Genomic DNA, 17,901 nt, shown 5'->3' on the forward strand with positions numbered 1-17,901 from the left:
CACATTTTTAGGGCTCTTGTAACATAGCATGTTATCAGGAGTCTCTGTCATCACTTGTACATATTCTCAGTTAAGTGGTAGACAGGTTAGAGGACATGGAGAAGTACACCCTTGCCTAAGCTGTGGAAAACTAATATCTCCACTCTTTCCTTCCCTCCTTTCCATAGGAAAACTTGAATCCCTTAGTAGTTCTGAATTTATTTAAACGAATCCCAGCTGAAGATGTCCCTCTACTTCTGATGAATCCAGAAGCTGGAAAGCCCTCCGATTTGATTCTCACGCGACTTTTAGTGCCCCCTTTGTGTATCAGACCCTCTGTCGTGAGTGATTTGAAGTCTGGCACCAATGAAGATGATCTGACGATGAAATTGACAGAAATCATTTTCCTAAATGATGTCATTAAAAAGGTCAGTGCTTCCCGTTAGCATTTCCAGGCCCCAAGTTTTGGAGTGTATCTATGCAAACAGAAGTGTCTGATGGAGAAAGTCAAATCAACCAGGCTTGTTTCTGTTTATCCGCTGTTCATTCTTAGCATCGGATATCAGGAGCTAAGACCCAGATGATCATGGAAGACTGGGATTTCCTGCAGCTGCAGTGTGCCCTCTACATTAACAGCGAGCTCTCAGGCATTCCCCTCAACATGGCGCCCAAGAAATGGACCAGAGGGTTCGTCCAGCGTCTGAAGGGAAAACAGGGTACATGTCCAGTGATGTGTGCAGGAGATGGTCTACTGCCTTTGTTTCGTTTTGGGGGAATGTGTGTCCAGCTTATGTAGTTGGAGATCACAGACTCTCTTTGGTCTTTCTGGTCAGGTTGCCCCCAAAAGCACACATTGTGCCTTGGAGGCCTGTGATATATTTTTATTCGTTTAGGTCGATTTAGAGGCAATCTCTCAGGAAAGAGAGTGGATTTTTCTGGCAGAACAGTCATCTCACCTGACCCCAATCTCCGAATTGATGAGGTAGCTGTGCCAGTTCATGTGGCCAAAATTCTAACTTTTCCTGAGAAGGTGAGTACATTGAATTGCTCAATATTTTGTCTGAATCCAGTCTTTTATGTTACGTTCTGAGATTCCAAACAACAGGCAGTAGAAAATCCCCAGTAACCCACCTGACCCACAGTTTGACGTGTGTGTTTCTTTCTAGTTTGTTTCATACGTATGTCACCATGTATAATATCTACAACATGTACAGCCGCAGTTGTGTGTGCCTTTATGTATATAAATTCAAATATACATTAAACAAACAAGTTTGCAACTTTCTTTTTTTCCAAATAATATCGTCTTTGACATCTTTCTGTGTTAATTCATACCTCACGTGTTAAAATAACTAAATGATAAACACAACACCCAGTTAATTTTCTTGGGATGTTATTATTTTTCAAACAGAATCAGTGAATCAAAGACTTTGAATATTCTAAGGCTATTAATGCGTAACTGAAAAGGCTGTACCACTTTACACTCAATTCATACTCCTCATGAGTGTAAACTGGTATTTACAGTATTTTTTTTTACGCGAGGTGTAGATAATCGAAAGGCCTATGAACAGGAGGATATTGATTGGCCTTGACTTTGCCCTTGAGAGTCACAATTAGCCCAGATCACAGATGCTTCTGGTTAAGCTTACATAGAAAGTGTCCTCATTTGAGTTACTAATGATCCAGATTTTCCTTCTCAGAAGTGTCCTGTGAGACTGTTGTCTGAGGCTGCAGGACGTGGCAGTACAGACCAGGGCCTTTGGTGCTGGTGTCACAACTTTTAAACCTTAGAAGCCCATGGTAAATCATTACAGATGAAGTTGCCACCTGTTTTTAGGATTACAGAATGTGCTGGAAGGTCCCTACAGATCAGTCCAGTCCACTAGTTTTACCAGTAGGGAAACCAAAGGCCAGTAAAGGCCACGGCCCTGTCACCAGCAAATGAGTTCAGACTTGAACCTGGTGCCATCCATTGTTGTCCTTACACTCCAGACCCTGGCAGCAAGGTGCCCACAGATGCCCCTCTTTCTCCTAGGATCACACAAGGAAAGTAGAGACGGAGACCCAATTCAGTATAGTGTGCTGGCTTATAGAAACCTTACAGTATCTCATTCTGTTTTATATTGTGGTCCTCCAGGTGAACAAAGCAAACATCAACTTTTTGAGGAAACTGGTTCGAAATGGCCCTGAAGTTCACCCTGGAGCCAATTTCATTCAGCAGAGACACACGCAGATGAAAAGGTAATATTTTCCCAATCTGGTTGGATGTAACTGTCTTCTCGTGACCAAGTTTACTGTCACCATACTCACCCCAGAATGCAGTCCAAAGTACAATTGTTATGATAGTTTAGCATGTGGAAAAATCTATTTAAATTGCAGTGAGCTTAGGTACATCATTTGTTTGCTCTGCTGGCTTGTTGAATATATGGACAACGTTCATTTGTTCTATAACATTTAATGTTATTGGATCTAGGAAGACAAAATGCAGTGGGATATGAAAGATCATTTTCTGTGTCACCTGGGCGCTCAGTGCATTTTTTGCCAATTCCAGCTTTTCACAGTGAGATGAGCTGATAACCAGTGCCTTTTTATCTCATGAGATTCAAATATACCACCAGGACTCTATGGGAGAAGCTCGTTTATTACTCTGTTTCTGATTCCAAGACATGCTTTTATTATATTTTGACATTTCTAAAATTAAGATATATCTTACAATCAATTTGTTGTAGTTTAGGGAATTCCCTGGTGGTCCAGTGGTTAGGGCTCGAGGCTCTCACTGCTGGGGGCCAGGGTTTGGTCCCAGGTCAGGGAACTAAGGTCCCACAAGCCATGGGGCTCAGCCAAAAAATAAAGTTTAAAAACAAAAAAAAATTTTTTTGTTGCACTTTAATTGATGGCATATGGAGGCACTTTAAATTCAATAAAGTGTGATCCTTTTAGAGTCTGAATCCTGATATGAAGAGGGAGAAACTTGCTGAGGAAACTTTATTCTCACAGATCATGTCTGTTGTACATTAAGGTTTCTGAAATACGGAAACAGAGAAAAGATGGCTCAGGAACTCAAGTACGGGGACATTGTGGAGAGACACCTCATAGACGGAGACGTGGTCCTGTTCAACCGGCAGCCCTCGCTGCACAAATTGAGCATTATGGCCCACCTGGTGAGTGGGAGACTGGTTTTTATTTCTTTTGGGTGGAACTTTGCCCTGTGTGCCGAGCTAAATTCCAGACTTCTGAAATTTAAATTGCTGGAAATCTCAAATTTTCCTAACTTTTGGTTTTTCTCTTCTCTCGCTTTTTAGCTGGAATGAAACTCTTAAATTTCAAACTTCCTTTCAATGTGTTTAATATTTACAACATACTATACATACAACAGTAAAACAGGAACTAATTGGAAATTAGTGTGAAAGTGACTACCGTGATTTCACTGGCAAACAACATATATATATATGTGTGTGTGCAGAAAATTGTAGAAATTAGATGTGACAGAAATTTGACTTGATTTAAAATAGCATATAACTAAGGAACTAAAATGCTTACGGCTTTTTCTTTGCAGTAGTCCTCCAACTAAGACCTGAAACCATATTTTTTGGGGTGGTTTAGTTTTTGCAACAGCAGCAGTTCCTTTTTTCTGGAGATTTAAAATGGAAACAAGATGCAACTTTAATTTGTTAAATATTCACAAATTCTCCTATCTGCAAAGCCATTAAATCCCTGAGCATTTGCAAACAGTGTTTAAACAGGCTCCTAAGGTAGTGTTTTTCTAGATTCATTTTTTTTTTCAGTAGTTTATGAAAACATTACATCAGTGGTGGAAATACCAAAGATGCAGTTTATGATTATGGAGTTATGATTGTGGAGATCTAGGAGCAAACAGAAGCCTTCCCTTTCTGGAAACTTTTGCTTGGCTTTGGGGCATTATAACATAGAAATATTTTTGTTTGAAAATTTTCAAATACATGCAAAAATAGAGTACTATGATGAACTCCCATATTCCCATCCTTTTTATTCAATAATTTCCAAGATTTTGCCACACTAGTTTTCTCTCTCCCCTTTTTCTTTTCTTTTCTTTTCTTTTTTTTTTTTAAGATTTATTTATTATTTATTTACTTATTTTGGTTGCTTTGGGTCTTAGTTATGGCACTCGGGTTCTTTGTTGAGGCATACAGGATCTTTTGTTACAGTATGCGGGCTGTTTGTTGTAGTGTGCGGGCTTCTCTCTAGTCACAGCGTGTGGGTTTTTTCCTTCTCTAGTTGTGGCACACAGGTTCCAGAGCACGTGGGCTCTGTAGTTTGCAGCACACAGGCTTTCTAGTTGAGGTGCTCGAGCTCAGTAGCTGTGGTGCGCGGGCTTACTTGCCCCGTGGCATGTGGAATCTTAGTTCCCTGACCAGGGATCAAACCCATGTCTCCTGCATTGGAAGGGGGATTCTTTACCACCAGGGAAGTCCCTCTCCCTTTTTTTTTGTGAACCCAGATGCCGTGTCTTTTTTCCATGTGTATTTAGTTTACATCTGCAAGACACACATAACTACAGTGCGAATGTCACACCTCACAGAATGAAGTCATTCCATGGTATTATCTAGTACCCTGTCCATAGTCAGATTTCCCCAAGTTTTTCAAAATCTTTTTGCAACTAGTTTGTTCAAAGGGAGATGCAAAGTCTACACATTACATTTAGTTGATAAATGTCTTAAGCTTCTATCGATCTGGTAATGTCCCCCCTCCTTTTAATTTCAGTGTCATTGTTGAAAAAACAAGGTCTTTTGTCCTAAAGAATTTTGCATGTTTTCTGTCTGCCTGTATATGGTGTTAAGGGTTCCTTCATGCTTCATTTTATTCCTGTAAGCTGGAAATTAACTCTCAAAGGATGATCAGATTCAGGTTCAGCTTTTTGGCCAAAATAACTCGTAGGTGGTGCTGGCTACTTCTTCTTGCCAGATTTCAGGAGGCACGTGTTGTCTGGCTGGCCCACTCTTAGTTATGCTAAGCTGGTTGGGGATTCAGACACTTCAGCCCGATGCCTCTCTTGAAAAGTTCCTTACCAATGTTTTCTCTAATGGTCTCTTCCGTTTATAATCATTGCCTGCATTATTTCATTTGGGTTGCAAAATGGTGATTTTCTAATTTAACATTCCTTTCACATTTAATATCTACCACTCTTATAATGGATACTTTTCCCTTGTTAATTAGGGCTGTTTGCTTACCCAAAAATAGAATTTGTAAAGGAAAGGCAACATAAGTATCTAATTCTTTTTCCTTTTTTGTCAGTTTAGGGCATAAAACTTTGGTGCTCACTTTCTTCCAACTAGGTTGGTTTGAGGTTTTTGTTTGTTTTGGCTTTCCTTTTTTCAGTTCTTATTTAGTCAGTGTGTTTTATTCACTTTCTGCCGTTAATCTTTTGATAGCAAAGGGTGACATCATTGGTCAGTGGAAACCCCCTTCTTATGGCTTCTTTGTTGATGTTTGTCTCTTAGTGGTAAAGCAAATACATTGCATTGTTTTGATCTAATAAAGCTACTTGAATGAGACCACAAGTGACATATTACTTGCCAGAACACACTGGAAATTTACTTCCTTAATCTAAAGTGTCCAGTTATCCAGGAAGCCGTTTTTTTTGCTGTTGTTGAAGCTAAGAAGCTTTTGGATAAATGACTTAAGTTCTTCTGGTTTGTTTTGTTTTGTATTCCACAGGCCAGGGTCAAGCCCCACCGGACCTTCAGATTTAATGAGTGTGTCTGTACACCCTACAATGCAGATTTTGATGGTGATGAAATGAACCTTCATCTTCCTCAAACAGAAGAAGCTAAAGCAGAAGCCCTTGTTCTCATGGGGGTATGTGGGGTGGTGCAGCCCAGCTTCTGAGAAAAAGCTCCTTAAAAGTGGGAGGAGGGACACATGTCCTGTTTGAAAATACCCGCTGGTATGTAAGGGAGTTAGTTTCTCTGATAGGTGGGAAGTTGAGTGGAGTGAGTATCTTCTGACCTGTAATATGGGTTTCTAGGAGAATATATACACATGAGCACAGTTATGAAAAGGTTAACACAAGGGTGTAGCAGAAACTTGACTGTTGGGTATCATGATCAGTTACACCTCAGTTAAAGGATTTGAGCAACTGCACTCTGGTGCACAGAACCTTCTTTAAACTGGTTAATTATGCGCTGAACAAGAGACCCATTTTTGCCAAATATAGGCACCCATTATATTTTAATTAAATCCTGTTGTTTAAACTTAATGTCTGACCGAAGAGAAGCTTGACAGTTCTGCCATCATTGTGGAGAGTGTGGAACTGATTGACTTCAGATTAACACAGTGCTACTCACTCATAGACGTAAATTTTCTTTGGAGGAAAGCATTTGTTAATGACAATAGCAGCATCTTATACCCAAGAGTTCTTTATAGGAACCCAAAACTACTTCACGCAGTATGTGAGTGTGGGAACCTCTGAGGTCAGTCTTGCTGGTACTTCTTCTCTTGACAGATGAAGGGATGAAAGTTAGTGACAAAGCTGCAGTTAAGGACCCTAGCTTCCAGTTCTCAGCCTCATCTTCCTGCTACTCTCCATTCATAACGATTCAGAGTCGTCGTGGTGATCTCTGGAGCAGCATCATGCATCCAAGGAGGCTAACTTACTGTATTCCTTTTCCCTTCAGACTAAAGCAAATCTTGTAACCCCAAGGAACGGAGAACCACTAATTGCTGCTATTCAGGATTTTCTGACAGGTGGGTTTGCAGAATTCACCTGAAAGGAGACTCTGGAACACGAGGATGCTCAGCCACGGTGATTCACGTGACCACTTAAAAAGCTGTTTCATGGCCTGTGTTTAATTCCGTTGTTTGTTCACTAGGTGTGATTGTGAGCCTACTTAAGATATTTTGTATTGGTTGGTTATTGAGTGAACTCCTGCCATACGTGAGACATTTTTATTTTTCTAAGTGCTGGGGATGCAGAAGCAAGTAAAACAAAGTCACTTCCCTTGTGGAGCTTGGATTCTAGTTGGAGGGGAAGGCCAAGAAGCAGCTGTGTTTTAAGTTACTCTTTTAGTAACAGTCCACGTTTATTTCAAAGTTCCTCTCGATTCCTTTCCTTTTCTTCATTTTGTGTCGTTTCCTAACATCATCAGGTGCCTATCTCCTGACTCTTAAGGACACTTTCTTTGACCGAGCCAAGGCGTGCCAGATCGTCGCTTCGATATTGGTGGGCAAGGATGAGAAAATTAAAGTTCGCCTCCCACCCCCTACGATACTAAAGGTTTGTGCAGGAGCTGTGTGTCTACACACACAGGTGTGTGTGTGTGTGTGACTGTGAGGATGCACCAGTGGCCTTAGTGTACGCACGCTGGTGCTGGGTTGCCGTGTGTCCACTGTACCATCTTGCCTGATTTGCGTGAAGGGTGGTTGAGACAGGCTCCGCCCACTGATGCTCTGGCTTCCTTCCTCCTTCAGCCTGTCACCCTGTGGACGGGAAAGCAGATCTTCAGTGTCATCCTCAGACCCAGCGATGACAATCCAGTGAGGGCCAACCTCCGAACCAAGGGCAAGCAGTACTGTGGCAAAGGAGAAGACCTCTGTGTCAATGATTCCTGTGAGTTAAAGCAACTGGGAAGGACTGAGGGGACAGGGGAGTCAGGAAATCAAGTGGCCAATAGTTACCTTCACTTAGCCAGCAAATCCCAAGTTTCTCTATAGCCTTAGGCAGGAAGTTTGTTCTTCAGGGAAATGCAGCTGGTATTTCTCTAAAAGGTAGAGATCATGTAGACACATGACCAACCCAATGATTAGAATGTTCTTCACCACGTGTTTTGTCTCAGGTGACTCGTTTCTACCAATTAATGCAAATTCTTTTTCTTCCTTTTTTTGTTTTTTTTTTTTGCTGTACAAAGGTCTCATTATACGGCATTAAATTTATTACTTTATGTCCAAAAACATGTTCATTGTCTAAAAATATGACTAAAAAGTATAACTGAAAAGATTAATTTTAATATCTTGATCTTTTTTTTTTTTTTTGAGTATTTATTTAGTTATTTGGCTGTGCCGGGTCTTAGTTGCGGCATGTGGGATCTGTTCCCTGACCAGGGATGGAACCCGGGCACCCGGCATTGGGAGCTCAGAGTCTTAACCACTGGACCACCAGGGGAATCCTAAAAAGACTAAACTGTTTTTACCTGCCTCACCTGGTCAGTGGGTGTTTGGCTAACGGAGATCAGGTGTAACAGTGAGAGGATTTAAATGGGAGCCATCTGAGTCCTGTAGACTGATTCAGCCCAAAGTGTGGTCCACACACCAGTGCTGTTGAGGCAGCATTTACTTTCTGGGTCCCGGGCTGCTTTGAGTAGCACTGACTTAGAATGGGCTTTGCTAGCAAGGCCTTGGGCCGAGAAGTGGATCTGCAGGGCTCTGTGCTGAAGAACTGAATCGCAGAGTCTCTCTGAAGGTCAGGGGTTTTCTGCTGTCTCATGATGAATACGTGTTTTGAAGAGCACTGATTTTTTTTTTTCCCCAGAGTTATAACCCTTTTTTTGCAGATATAGTCTCTAGTCTTTAACGTATTTTGGCTTCTTGTTTTAGGTTGTGTTTCGTTTCTTCCTAGATACAGATTTCATTTTGTTGTTTAGGCTTTTCATGATGGTGTCACAGTTTTCAGGGTCTTAGGTGAATAACAAAGTACATTATAAACAGCACTTTGTTGTACATGATTGAATTGGTGCTCGGAACATCCCCATGACATAAAGATGGCAAGAGCTTGATACTGTCTTAAACAGTTCACAGATAAGGACAATGAGGGTCAACTAGTACCTTTCAGAGTTAAGACTATAGGGTAACTAACTAGACCTTTCAAGCTTTTCAAAAGTTCCTAGGTTTCTCTCTTCCCCCCCGCCCCAAAAATTTTTAAGAGCATTTCCGTTTGCTCTGCTTTTACTTTTAGTGCAAGAACAAGTTTTCTCAACTGCCTCAAATTCATTTTGGAATGAGGCAAAGTAATAAATAATTGTTTGTATAAGTCCATAATCATTGTTTCCTTCCAGATGTCACAATCCAGAACAGCGAGCTGATGTCTGGAAGCATGGACAAAGGAACGCTGGGATCAGGATCCAAGAACAATATTTTTTACATTTTGCTGCGAGACTGGGGGCAGAACGAAGCTGCCGATGCGATGTCACGTCTTGCCAGGCTCGCCCCTGTCTACCTGTGTGAGTAGCTCGGCATCCTCGTTTTATTGCTAGAAGTTATTGGTTTTAGGGGTTTCTTTTACTGTTTCATCACCCTGCCCCACACACATGCACACACAAAGAAAAGGATTCTTATTCCAGGCTAAACCCTTTATGCTTTTCTTAATGAAATTAACTCGATATTGACTAGTTTGGCTACAAGTTTGAATTTGCTTTTTAGTTCTTGTCTCAAAAGCTACAGTAGCTCTCTATTGCCCATCAAATAGGGTTGTTACATAAAGGGCCCTTCGTGGGCTATTTCCGAGGTACATGTGCAAGACTATCACCCTCTGGGTCTTCCACGATTAAGCCCTACTGGTTTACTTAGTATTTTCCTACCGTCCTTGCACTGTTATGTTTCCTTTGCTTGCTCATGCTTTGAGCCTACCGTGCACGGGCTAGGAGATTTTTTGCACGCCCAAAAACATCTTTAGCCCCCTCTTATATTTGACTCCTCACTTGGGTGTAGAATTCTAGACTGAAGATTATTTTCCCTGAGAATTTTGAAGGTATTGCTCTACTCTGTTCTAGCTTTGTGTTGCTGTAAAGTGTATTTCCATTCTTCTTCCCAACTTTTTGTATTTGAATTGTCTTTTTTTTAATTGAAGTAATAGTTGATTTACAATGTTGTGCCAATCTCTGCTGTACAACAGAGTGACTCAATTTTACACGTGTATACATTCTTTTTTAAAAATATTCTTTTCCATTATGGTTTATCATAGGATATTGAATATAGTTCCCCGTGCTATACATTAGGACCTTGTTGTTTATCCTGAATTACCTTTTTATTCTGGAAGCTTTGAGAATCCTCTTTGTTTCCAGCATTCTGAAAGTTCATAATGACACACCCTTGAGATGGGTCATTTATCACGCATTGAGCTGAGCACTCTGTAAGCTCTCTTAATTTTCAACATGTGTCCTTCAGCTCTGGAAATTTTCTTGTATTTTTTTTTAATAAATTTGTTTTATTTATTTACTTTTATTGGCTGCACTGGGTCTTCATTGCTGCTTGTGGGCTTTCTCTAGTGTGGCAAGCAGGGACTATTCTTTGTGGTGCTTAGGTTTCCCAGTGCAGTGGCATCTCTTGTTGTGGAGCACAGGCTTCAGTAGTTGTGGCACGTGGGCTCAGTAGTTGTGGCGCATAGGCTTAGTAGCTCTGCGGCATGTGGGATCTTCCCAGACCAGGGCTCGAACCTGTGACCCCTGTATTGACAGGCAGATTCTTAACCACTGCGCCACTAGGGAAGTCCCTCTAGTAATTTTTCTAATCATCTTCTCTCTTACTTTCTCTGTTCTTTCTTTTTGGAACTTCTGTTGATTGTCTAGTTCTTAGATTAATTCTCTGATTTTCTTCTTTTCCCTATTGTCCATTTCTTTGTTTCTGAATTCAATTTTAACACTTATTAATTTAAAAAATTTTTTCACTTTCATATGTTTAATTTCCAACCATTGTTCTTATTTGCCAGTAGTTCTTTTCTCTTTCTTTTCCTTTCTTTCCTTTCCTTTTTCTTTCCTTTCTTTTTTTTTCTTTTTTCCTTTTTTTTCTTTTTTTTTTTAAGGCTTCCATTCTTGACCCCTAAATACATCTTCTCTATCACTCTGTCTCCTCCCAGGGCCTGGGGCCTGTTTCTTACAGGCAGACCTCAGAGACATCACAGGTTCAGTTCCAGACCACAGGATAAAGCAAATATCACAATCAAGTCACATGAATGTTTCGGTGTCCCAGTGCATATGAAAGTTGTTTACACTACACTGTAGTCTACTATGTGTGCAGTAGTATTGTGTCTTTATAAATAATGTACATACCTTAATTAAAAATACTTTATTACTAAAAAATGCTCATCCTTTGAGCCTTCAGGGAGTCATAGTAGTGACAGTACAGATCACCATAAAAAATATAATAATAAAGAAGTTTGAAATAATGTGGGAATTACCAAAATTTGACACAGAAATACAAAGCAGGCAAATGCTGTTGGAAAAATTGTGCTTTTCTTTTAGATGTGCTCAATGCAAGGTTGCCACAAACCTTCAGTTTTTTAAAAAATGCAACATCTATGAAGCACAGTAAAACAAGCTATGCCTCTACAAACTTTCCACCAGGTTTCTCCCTTTCCAACACATACATTACCTCCAACAGAACCTGAGGATTTTGTTTCTGAGACTTTCCAGACTCATTGGCCCTCCTTTTCTGCAGCCACTCGTAGGCATCCCCTTCCCCACCCTACTAAGCCAGTTGCCTCTCATAGGCAGAGATTAGGGTTAGGATTAGTGTATAGTTCCATCAAACGTGCAGTTTACATTTGTTTCTTATTCTCTGTATTTTGGAATGATTTCTGAAAAAGAGTATTGGAACAGAGAGGTCTCTGCAGTGCTGAGAACCAGCAGTCAGGTGGCCCACTTTCCCTAGCCGGCTTTTTCCAGCGCTCTGTATTATTTAGTGGGCGTCGGCTTCATGTGTAATTAGTAGGGACATCACTGTGCTCCCCACTAAGTTGTGATGTCTCAGAGGAGTTAGAGAGTCTCAGTCTTTTCTGTGTAACTACCTGGGAACCAGTGCCGGAAGTTTTTGTTTAGTTGGATTGTGACAGGTTCTCTGAAGGTATCAACTTGTTTCCACACAGTAGGTTGACTAACATCCGTGGCTCTCTCTTCCTGCTCTACCTGTCACTGTGCTGCAGCTAACCGCGGATTCTCGATTGGGATTGGTGACGTCACACCTGGCCAAGGGCTGCTGAAGGCCAAGCATGAGTTGCTGAATGCTGGCTACAAAAAATGTGATGAGTACATCGAAGCCCTGAACACAGGCAAGCTGCAGCAGCAGCCCGGCTGCACTGCAGAGGAGACCCTGGAGGTGAGTCTAGCTCTTTGGTCAGTTTAGCCACTTCATCGCTGGGTGGCGCTGTAGGCCCTGAAGAGAAGCAGCAGAGGTGAGCAGGAAGGAAAGGCAGTAGCTTTAGCCCATCTCCATCCCGTGCAGCTTGTGTGTGTCTCATGAAGGGTGGGCCTCCCATCAGATCCATTACATCCCTTCCAAATTTGACGTTCTAGGTGGTGAAAACATGGCCATCTGTTTGTTTGGCCGCACGGGGCTGCTCTTGTTCCAGCATCACACTTGGGCCCCTTCTGTACTTGGTACTTCAGTACTTCTGCCCTTTCTGTTTCCAGCATTCTGTGACTAGAGACTGACACCACAGCTCTTCGAAAGAGACATGGATAGTTCATGTCTGAGAGTCACTTACCAGTCTGCTGCCCCCTCACATTTGGAGCAGCTAGGTTAGCTGAGAACTGGACCCACACTTGTCAGAGTCAGAATCACCTGTAAGTCCTGCGTTTTCTCTAAAGCAGCCCAGCCCAGCAGTCTAACTGCACCAGGGTTCTGCCTGGCTCTCTTCTGCTTCCCCAGTAGCCTGGGGCTCAGAGCTTTAACTCACCTAAGTAGGGAAGAAAGGCTTTTTGAACAGTAAGACATTTTCTGTTGAAATGAACTTTTTAACGTGGAAAGGAAGCAGAGTTGTGTGAGGTGTTCACAATTAGCTCATTCTTTTTGTTTTTTAATTTTATTAGAGTATAGTTGACTTACAATGTTGTTAGTTTCAGGTGTACAGCAAAGCGAATCAGTTATACATATACATATATCCACTCTTTTTCAGATTCTTCTCCCATATAGGCCGTTACAGAGTACTGATAGAGTTCCCTGTGCTATACAGTAAATCCCTATTAGTTATCTATTTTATATATATACACTTAGCTCATTCTTAACCTCACTAACTCTTAAAGAAAAACAGAGAGAGAAATGGGTGTTTCTCACCTAGAAAATTACTTGAGGCCTCAGCTGTGTTCATTTTTAGTGAAAGCATGACTCAGCTGATTCAGCATCATAAGTTGTGAGTTGAGGGATGACGGGATAAACTCATGGACTAGAATATTCCTATAGAATCACCTCATCACATGCTTAACTGGTGGGAATTCAAATGTGTGCTTGGCAGAGAAACAAGTTTTGCAAATAGCACAAGCAACTCTCTTTTACTATGTATTACATAATATGTTATAAAGTATAAGATTATACATGTGTATACACATGCATGTGTATGTACAATAATATATATACAGATACATTGCCATATAGGGTACTGTACACAAAGCCAAGTATATTCTACTTTATTGGCCATTGAAAGGATTTTCCAAGGTTTTGTTACTAATCATCTTTTCCTTATGCACTGATTATGGAACCTTGTGGAAGATGTCAGTCTGTAGAGATAGGGCACCTTGGTCTTCTAAGGCTCCGAAATCTTTCATCTGCTGGAAATCTGACATCTTGCTGAAATTCTTCATGTTTCCTTAAGTGTCATATTGAACATTGGTGATTGCAGAGCCACCACGCACCTCCCTTTCTCCCGCCAGGCTTTGATCCTGAAGGAGCTGTCCGTGATCCGAGACCACGCAGGCAGCGCCTGCCTCCGGGAGCTGGATAAGAGCAACAGCCCCCTCACCATGGCTCTGTGCGGCTCTAAAGGTGAGTGCCCCCCTCCGGCCACTGCTGTCACTGCACTCCGTGTGGGCTGGCTGCTTGTGTTCTGGAAAATGTGAGTCAGAACTTTAGGCCTGGCAATTCCCTGGCGGCCCAGTGGTTAGGACTCAGCACTTTCACTGCTGGGGCCTAGGTTTGATTCCTAGTCAGGGAACTACAAGCTGCACAGCCAAAAAAAAGAACTTCAGGCTTTTTGTTTATAAGGACATATCTTTTTATTCAATCATTTATTTATTTGCTGCATTGCCTCTTAGTTGCTGCACATGGGCTTTCTCTAGTTGCAACAAGCAGGGGCTCCTCATTGTGGTGGCTTCTCTTGTTGCAGAGCATGGGCTCTAGGCATGTGGGCTTTAGTAGTTGCAGCACACGGGCTCAATAGTTGTGGCTCGTGGGCTCTAGAGTGCAGGCTCAATAATTGTGGTGCACAGGCTTAGTTGCTCCACGGCATGTGGGATCTTCTTGGAACAGGAATCGAACCTGTGTCCCCTGCCTTGGCAGGCAAATTCTCAGCCACTGCGCCACCTAGGAAGTCCAGGATGTATCTTTTTAAATAATACATAGAGAAAAGACTTATTAATTATTTGCATTTTTAGAAGTTTAACTTATTGGTCATGTATGTGGGTTTCTGAGTTTGAGGGTGCTTTGAGTAAACTTGATCTCATTTTTTAAAGAAAGAAAAGCTGGGGATTTTTAAAATAATATGTTTGATGATAATTAAAAACACTTAACATTTCATAGTTAGCTAGGACCCAAAAGCATTAGGTTTCATGATACTGCACTCAAATTCAGAACCTCCAGCCTCTCCTGTTTCTGTAAATTTTTGATAGAATAAAGTCCAATCTCTTTAACCTTGCTTCCTTTCACCCCATATTCTCTTACTCCCTGCTCCTGGTACATACGCCACACTCCTGTCCTGTCTTTGCCTCTCACTCTCCCACCCACTTTGGAATTCCTGCCCCATGTCTTCTATGTCTTTTGTCCTCCAAAAGTCCAGCGGGTTGCTGCTGCCTTCTGGAAGACTCCCCTGAAAGTGTTTCCTCCAGCCCCAAAGTGCTTGTTTGCCCCTGAGAGGCTCCAGCCCTGCTCAGCCTTTCTTGTGTTACTGACAGCTCCACCCTGTGTTGTTCTAGTTCTGACTTTGACTGTCCCTAGACTATGAACTTGAGGAGAGGGGGTGCACCATGTTGTATTCCCGTTTTATCCCACAGAGCTGCTTGCACTTCATTTAATGCCATTTTAGTAAACGAATGTTACAGTCCTGACCTGCTTCCCCAGGTTCCTTCATTAACATATCACAGATGATTGCCTGTGTGGGACAGCAAGCCATCAGTGGCTCTCGAGTGCCAGATGGCTTCGAAAACAGGTCCTTACCTCACTTTGAAAAACACTCAAAGGTAAGCAGTAGTGGATCAGCAGAACTTTGAAGGACAACCTTCAGCAATACAGCTGAGGGGGCTCTGGGGCTGCCAACCGGGGAGCTCCTGGAGCTGGTATATGAGGGCGGGGCCCGCTTGGGGAGATTCTCTCTGCAACCCAAACTTGAGTCCTGTAGAAGGAGCCTTGTTAAACTTGGAGCTGTAAAACTTGGACCAATGCCCTCTTGTATATTTTCTTTCCAAGAAGGAGGATTTCAGATTCCCATCAAACTTAAGTGGTCAAAATGTGTAGTTATCATGTATGTGCGTTCAATCTCTATGCTTATTTTGGGGGCACTTACATAAAAGTATGGGATTTTTAAACAGTGAACATGTGAACCACAGTAAAATGACAAGGAACTTTCAAGTTCTCCTCTCTGGAATTCTTAAACTCTGCTTGTAAATGACTTCTGGGTTCCATTGGCCCTCATGGTCTGGGCACTCGTGTCAGCAGAGTGAGGCAAGCCTGCGCTGAGGTTTTCTGGGATTCAGGGGCAGACAGCTATTAAGTATACAGTTGAGGAACTTAGAGCAGATTTGGTCCCTTAGTAAATTCTGGGTGGAGTCAGCTGTTATTCATACCGAAGCAGAGATGCCCCAGCTGCTCCTGCCCCATGGAACTACAGCATTTCTGTCTAGCCCCTCCTGGGGAGATAGGGCTGCTATACGGAGAAAGGACAGATATTCTCTGTATCAGGTGTCCTCAGGAACAACTCAGGTTCTCTGTCCAAGATCAGAATTCACTAGAGGTCAGGCAGCCAGCTGGTTACTGGAATGGTACCTGACTATGCTTATCTGGCTCAAAGTCAAAGCCTGACCAAGTTAGAAGTGATGCCAGGGACATCCAGTGCTAGGCTTCCGAGTAGATGGTGCTTGCCTAGAAATGCCTCAGTATACCAGCCGCCCCTTAAATGAAATCGGGAAGCAGGAGGTTCGCCTGTTCATCCAAGTTGTCCCCCCAAGGAACACAGACCTATCTAGATCAAAGGTCATTTGGCATTTCCTATGGTGTTTTATATATGCATGGGGTTTTTTTACAGTTCTTTTTTTAAGGATACATTTCATTTATCATAATACCCATTTAAAGTGCAGATTTCAGGACCTAGTATATTCACAGAGTTGTGTGATCAGCATCACAGTCTAATCTTAGAATATTTCAGCAGCCTCCTGATGAATCCCCATAGACGTTAGCAGCACACAATTATGTTTTGGAGGCGGGCAGATCTGGCCTGCAGGAAGGGTGTCTTGGGGGGCAGTCGTTTCCCAGGGGCGGGGCAGGCTGCTGCAGTCAGCAGGGTGCCCTCTGAACTGAGGTCCATGACTGCCTGCCTGCTCTAGAGACAGCAGCCCAAGCTTCGGTTTCCCTGTCATGAGTCACCTGCTGCCAGTGGCACCAGCACCAGCCCTGGCTGGGGTCTTGACCTCCTTGTCTCTGGTAAAGATGGTTTGGGCTAAATTGTTTCTCTTTTAGGAAAGGGCATAAAACATGAGTGCATTAGCTGGGTATTTATAGTCTAAAAGTGAAGCATTTGAATGGGCTTTGGAATTGTGGACCTTGAACTGTTTTTGTTAGGTTTCTTTCTTTTCCCTACTTCTCTTTAGCTCCCAGCTGCCAAAGGCTTTGTGGCTAATAGCTTTTATTCCGGTTTGACACCAACCGAGTTTTTCTTCCACACGATGGCTGGCCGGGAAGGTCTCGTCGACACAGCAGTGAAGACAGCTGAAACAGGATACATGCAGGTAACCGGAAGAAATGTGGGCCATTAGCAATGAAGCAGGACGGGGCCTGCAGCTCTTGACCACTGAGTGTTTGCTTATTTTGTAACTGAGCTCTAACTTATCCAATCTTGGTATTTAAAAGGAAAAATTGAGAGATGTAGGGACCCTAGAAATAAACAACATAAAAAGGTAATATGTCCCAAATCACACAATGTCCTTTGAATGATGAAAATCAGGCCGGAACCACATGTACCAAAGCCTTGCTGGAGGAGAGCATGAACCAGAAGTACATCCCAGGGCACATTGTCAGACCCCATTGAGCCTCTGATTCCTAATACACGGCGATGGGGTGACAGTACCTACCTCCTGACTCTGAATTGAGAGGGCTCTGCTTCTCACTGTGCAACTATTTATGTAACCCATTATTAATATCTCTCTAAGGGACTCCAAGAATCTATTCCAGTGCCTGCAGCGGAGCTTGGACACTTGGAGGGCTGGCTCTTTCTCCATTGTGTGTACAGATGTGGGATAGTAGTCTCCAGGGACAGGGCTGAGCTAGACATTTTTCTATGCCTGTGCTTCTCAGACTGCTACAGAAGTACCCCTGATGGCAGAGGGATGAAAACACACCCTACTCTGTTCTTCCATAAGACCCCAAGCAAAGGATTTCTCTCCAGTCTCCTAATTCTCATTTCTACTCTGTACTCCATAATCTGTGTTTGTTTGTTTGTTTTTAACTTTTTGATGTTTTTATCTACTTGCAACACATGATGAAGTTAACACTCCAGGTTGCTAGGCCATGAACTGCTGTGGCTTTGTGTCCCTTTTTTCCCCACCGTAGATTGAGAAGCACAGCCCTTTGCAAGCTGGGAAACCAGGACTGATAAACCAGAGATGCGAATGAGTGAGCCAGAATACACAAGGCTGATGAGGGCAAAATAGACCCGAGTCACTACACACCTATTTCCATAACCTCGTCTGGACCTTGTGTAGCATAACTGATACTGCTTCCCTTTTAATCGTCTTTTGATGGGAAATTGCCCTTTAGCTTTGG

General features: G+C 42.5%; 1 protein-coding gene across 3 annotated transcripts in view; it reads left to right on the forward strand.

Annotated features, from left to right (window-relative positions):
• Positions 1-17,901, forward strand: part of POLR3A (RNA polymerase III subunit A) — a 65,447-nt gene that overhangs the window by 10,978 nt on the left and 36,568 nt on the right. For all 3 annotated transcript variants that reach the window (XR_009053843.1, XM_057735932.1, XM_057735931.1), the window contains exons 6-19: positions 168-407; positions 533-695; positions 873-1,009; positions 2,114-2,217; positions 2,996-3,137; positions 5,671-5,811; positions 6,630-6,699; positions 7,101-7,228; positions 7,423-7,561; positions 9,003-9,167; positions 11,864-12,036; positions 13,587-13,698; positions 14,989-15,107; positions 16,731-16,868. Coding sequence is in view for 2 of the 3 variants with exons in the window: in XM_057735932.1 (XP_057591915.1) it covers positions 168-407; positions 533-695; positions 873-1,009; positions 2,114-2,217; positions 2,996-3,137; positions 5,671-5,811; positions 6,630-6,699; positions 7,101-7,228; positions 7,423-7,561; positions 9,003-9,167; positions 11,864-12,036; positions 13,587-13,698; positions 14,989-15,107; positions 16,731-16,868 (1,971 nt within the window). In the remaining variant the exon portion in view is untranslated. The remainder of the gene's footprint in view (positions 1-167; positions 408-532; positions 696-872; positions 1,010-2,113; positions 2,218-2,995; positions 3,138-5,670; positions 5,812-6,629; positions 6,700-7,100; positions 7,229-7,422; positions 7,562-9,002; positions 9,168-11,863; positions 12,037-13,586; positions 13,699-14,988; positions 15,108-16,730; positions 16,869-17,901) is intronic.

Source organism: Hippopotamus amphibius, chromosome 5 (assembly GCF_030028045.1).
Source record: "Hippopotamus amphibius kiboko isolate mHipAmp2 chromosome 5, mHipAmp2.hap2, whole genome shotgun sequence".
Lineage (NCBI taxonomy): Eukaryota > Metazoa > Chordata > Mammalia > Artiodactyla > Hippopotamidae > Hippopotamus > Hippopotamus amphibius.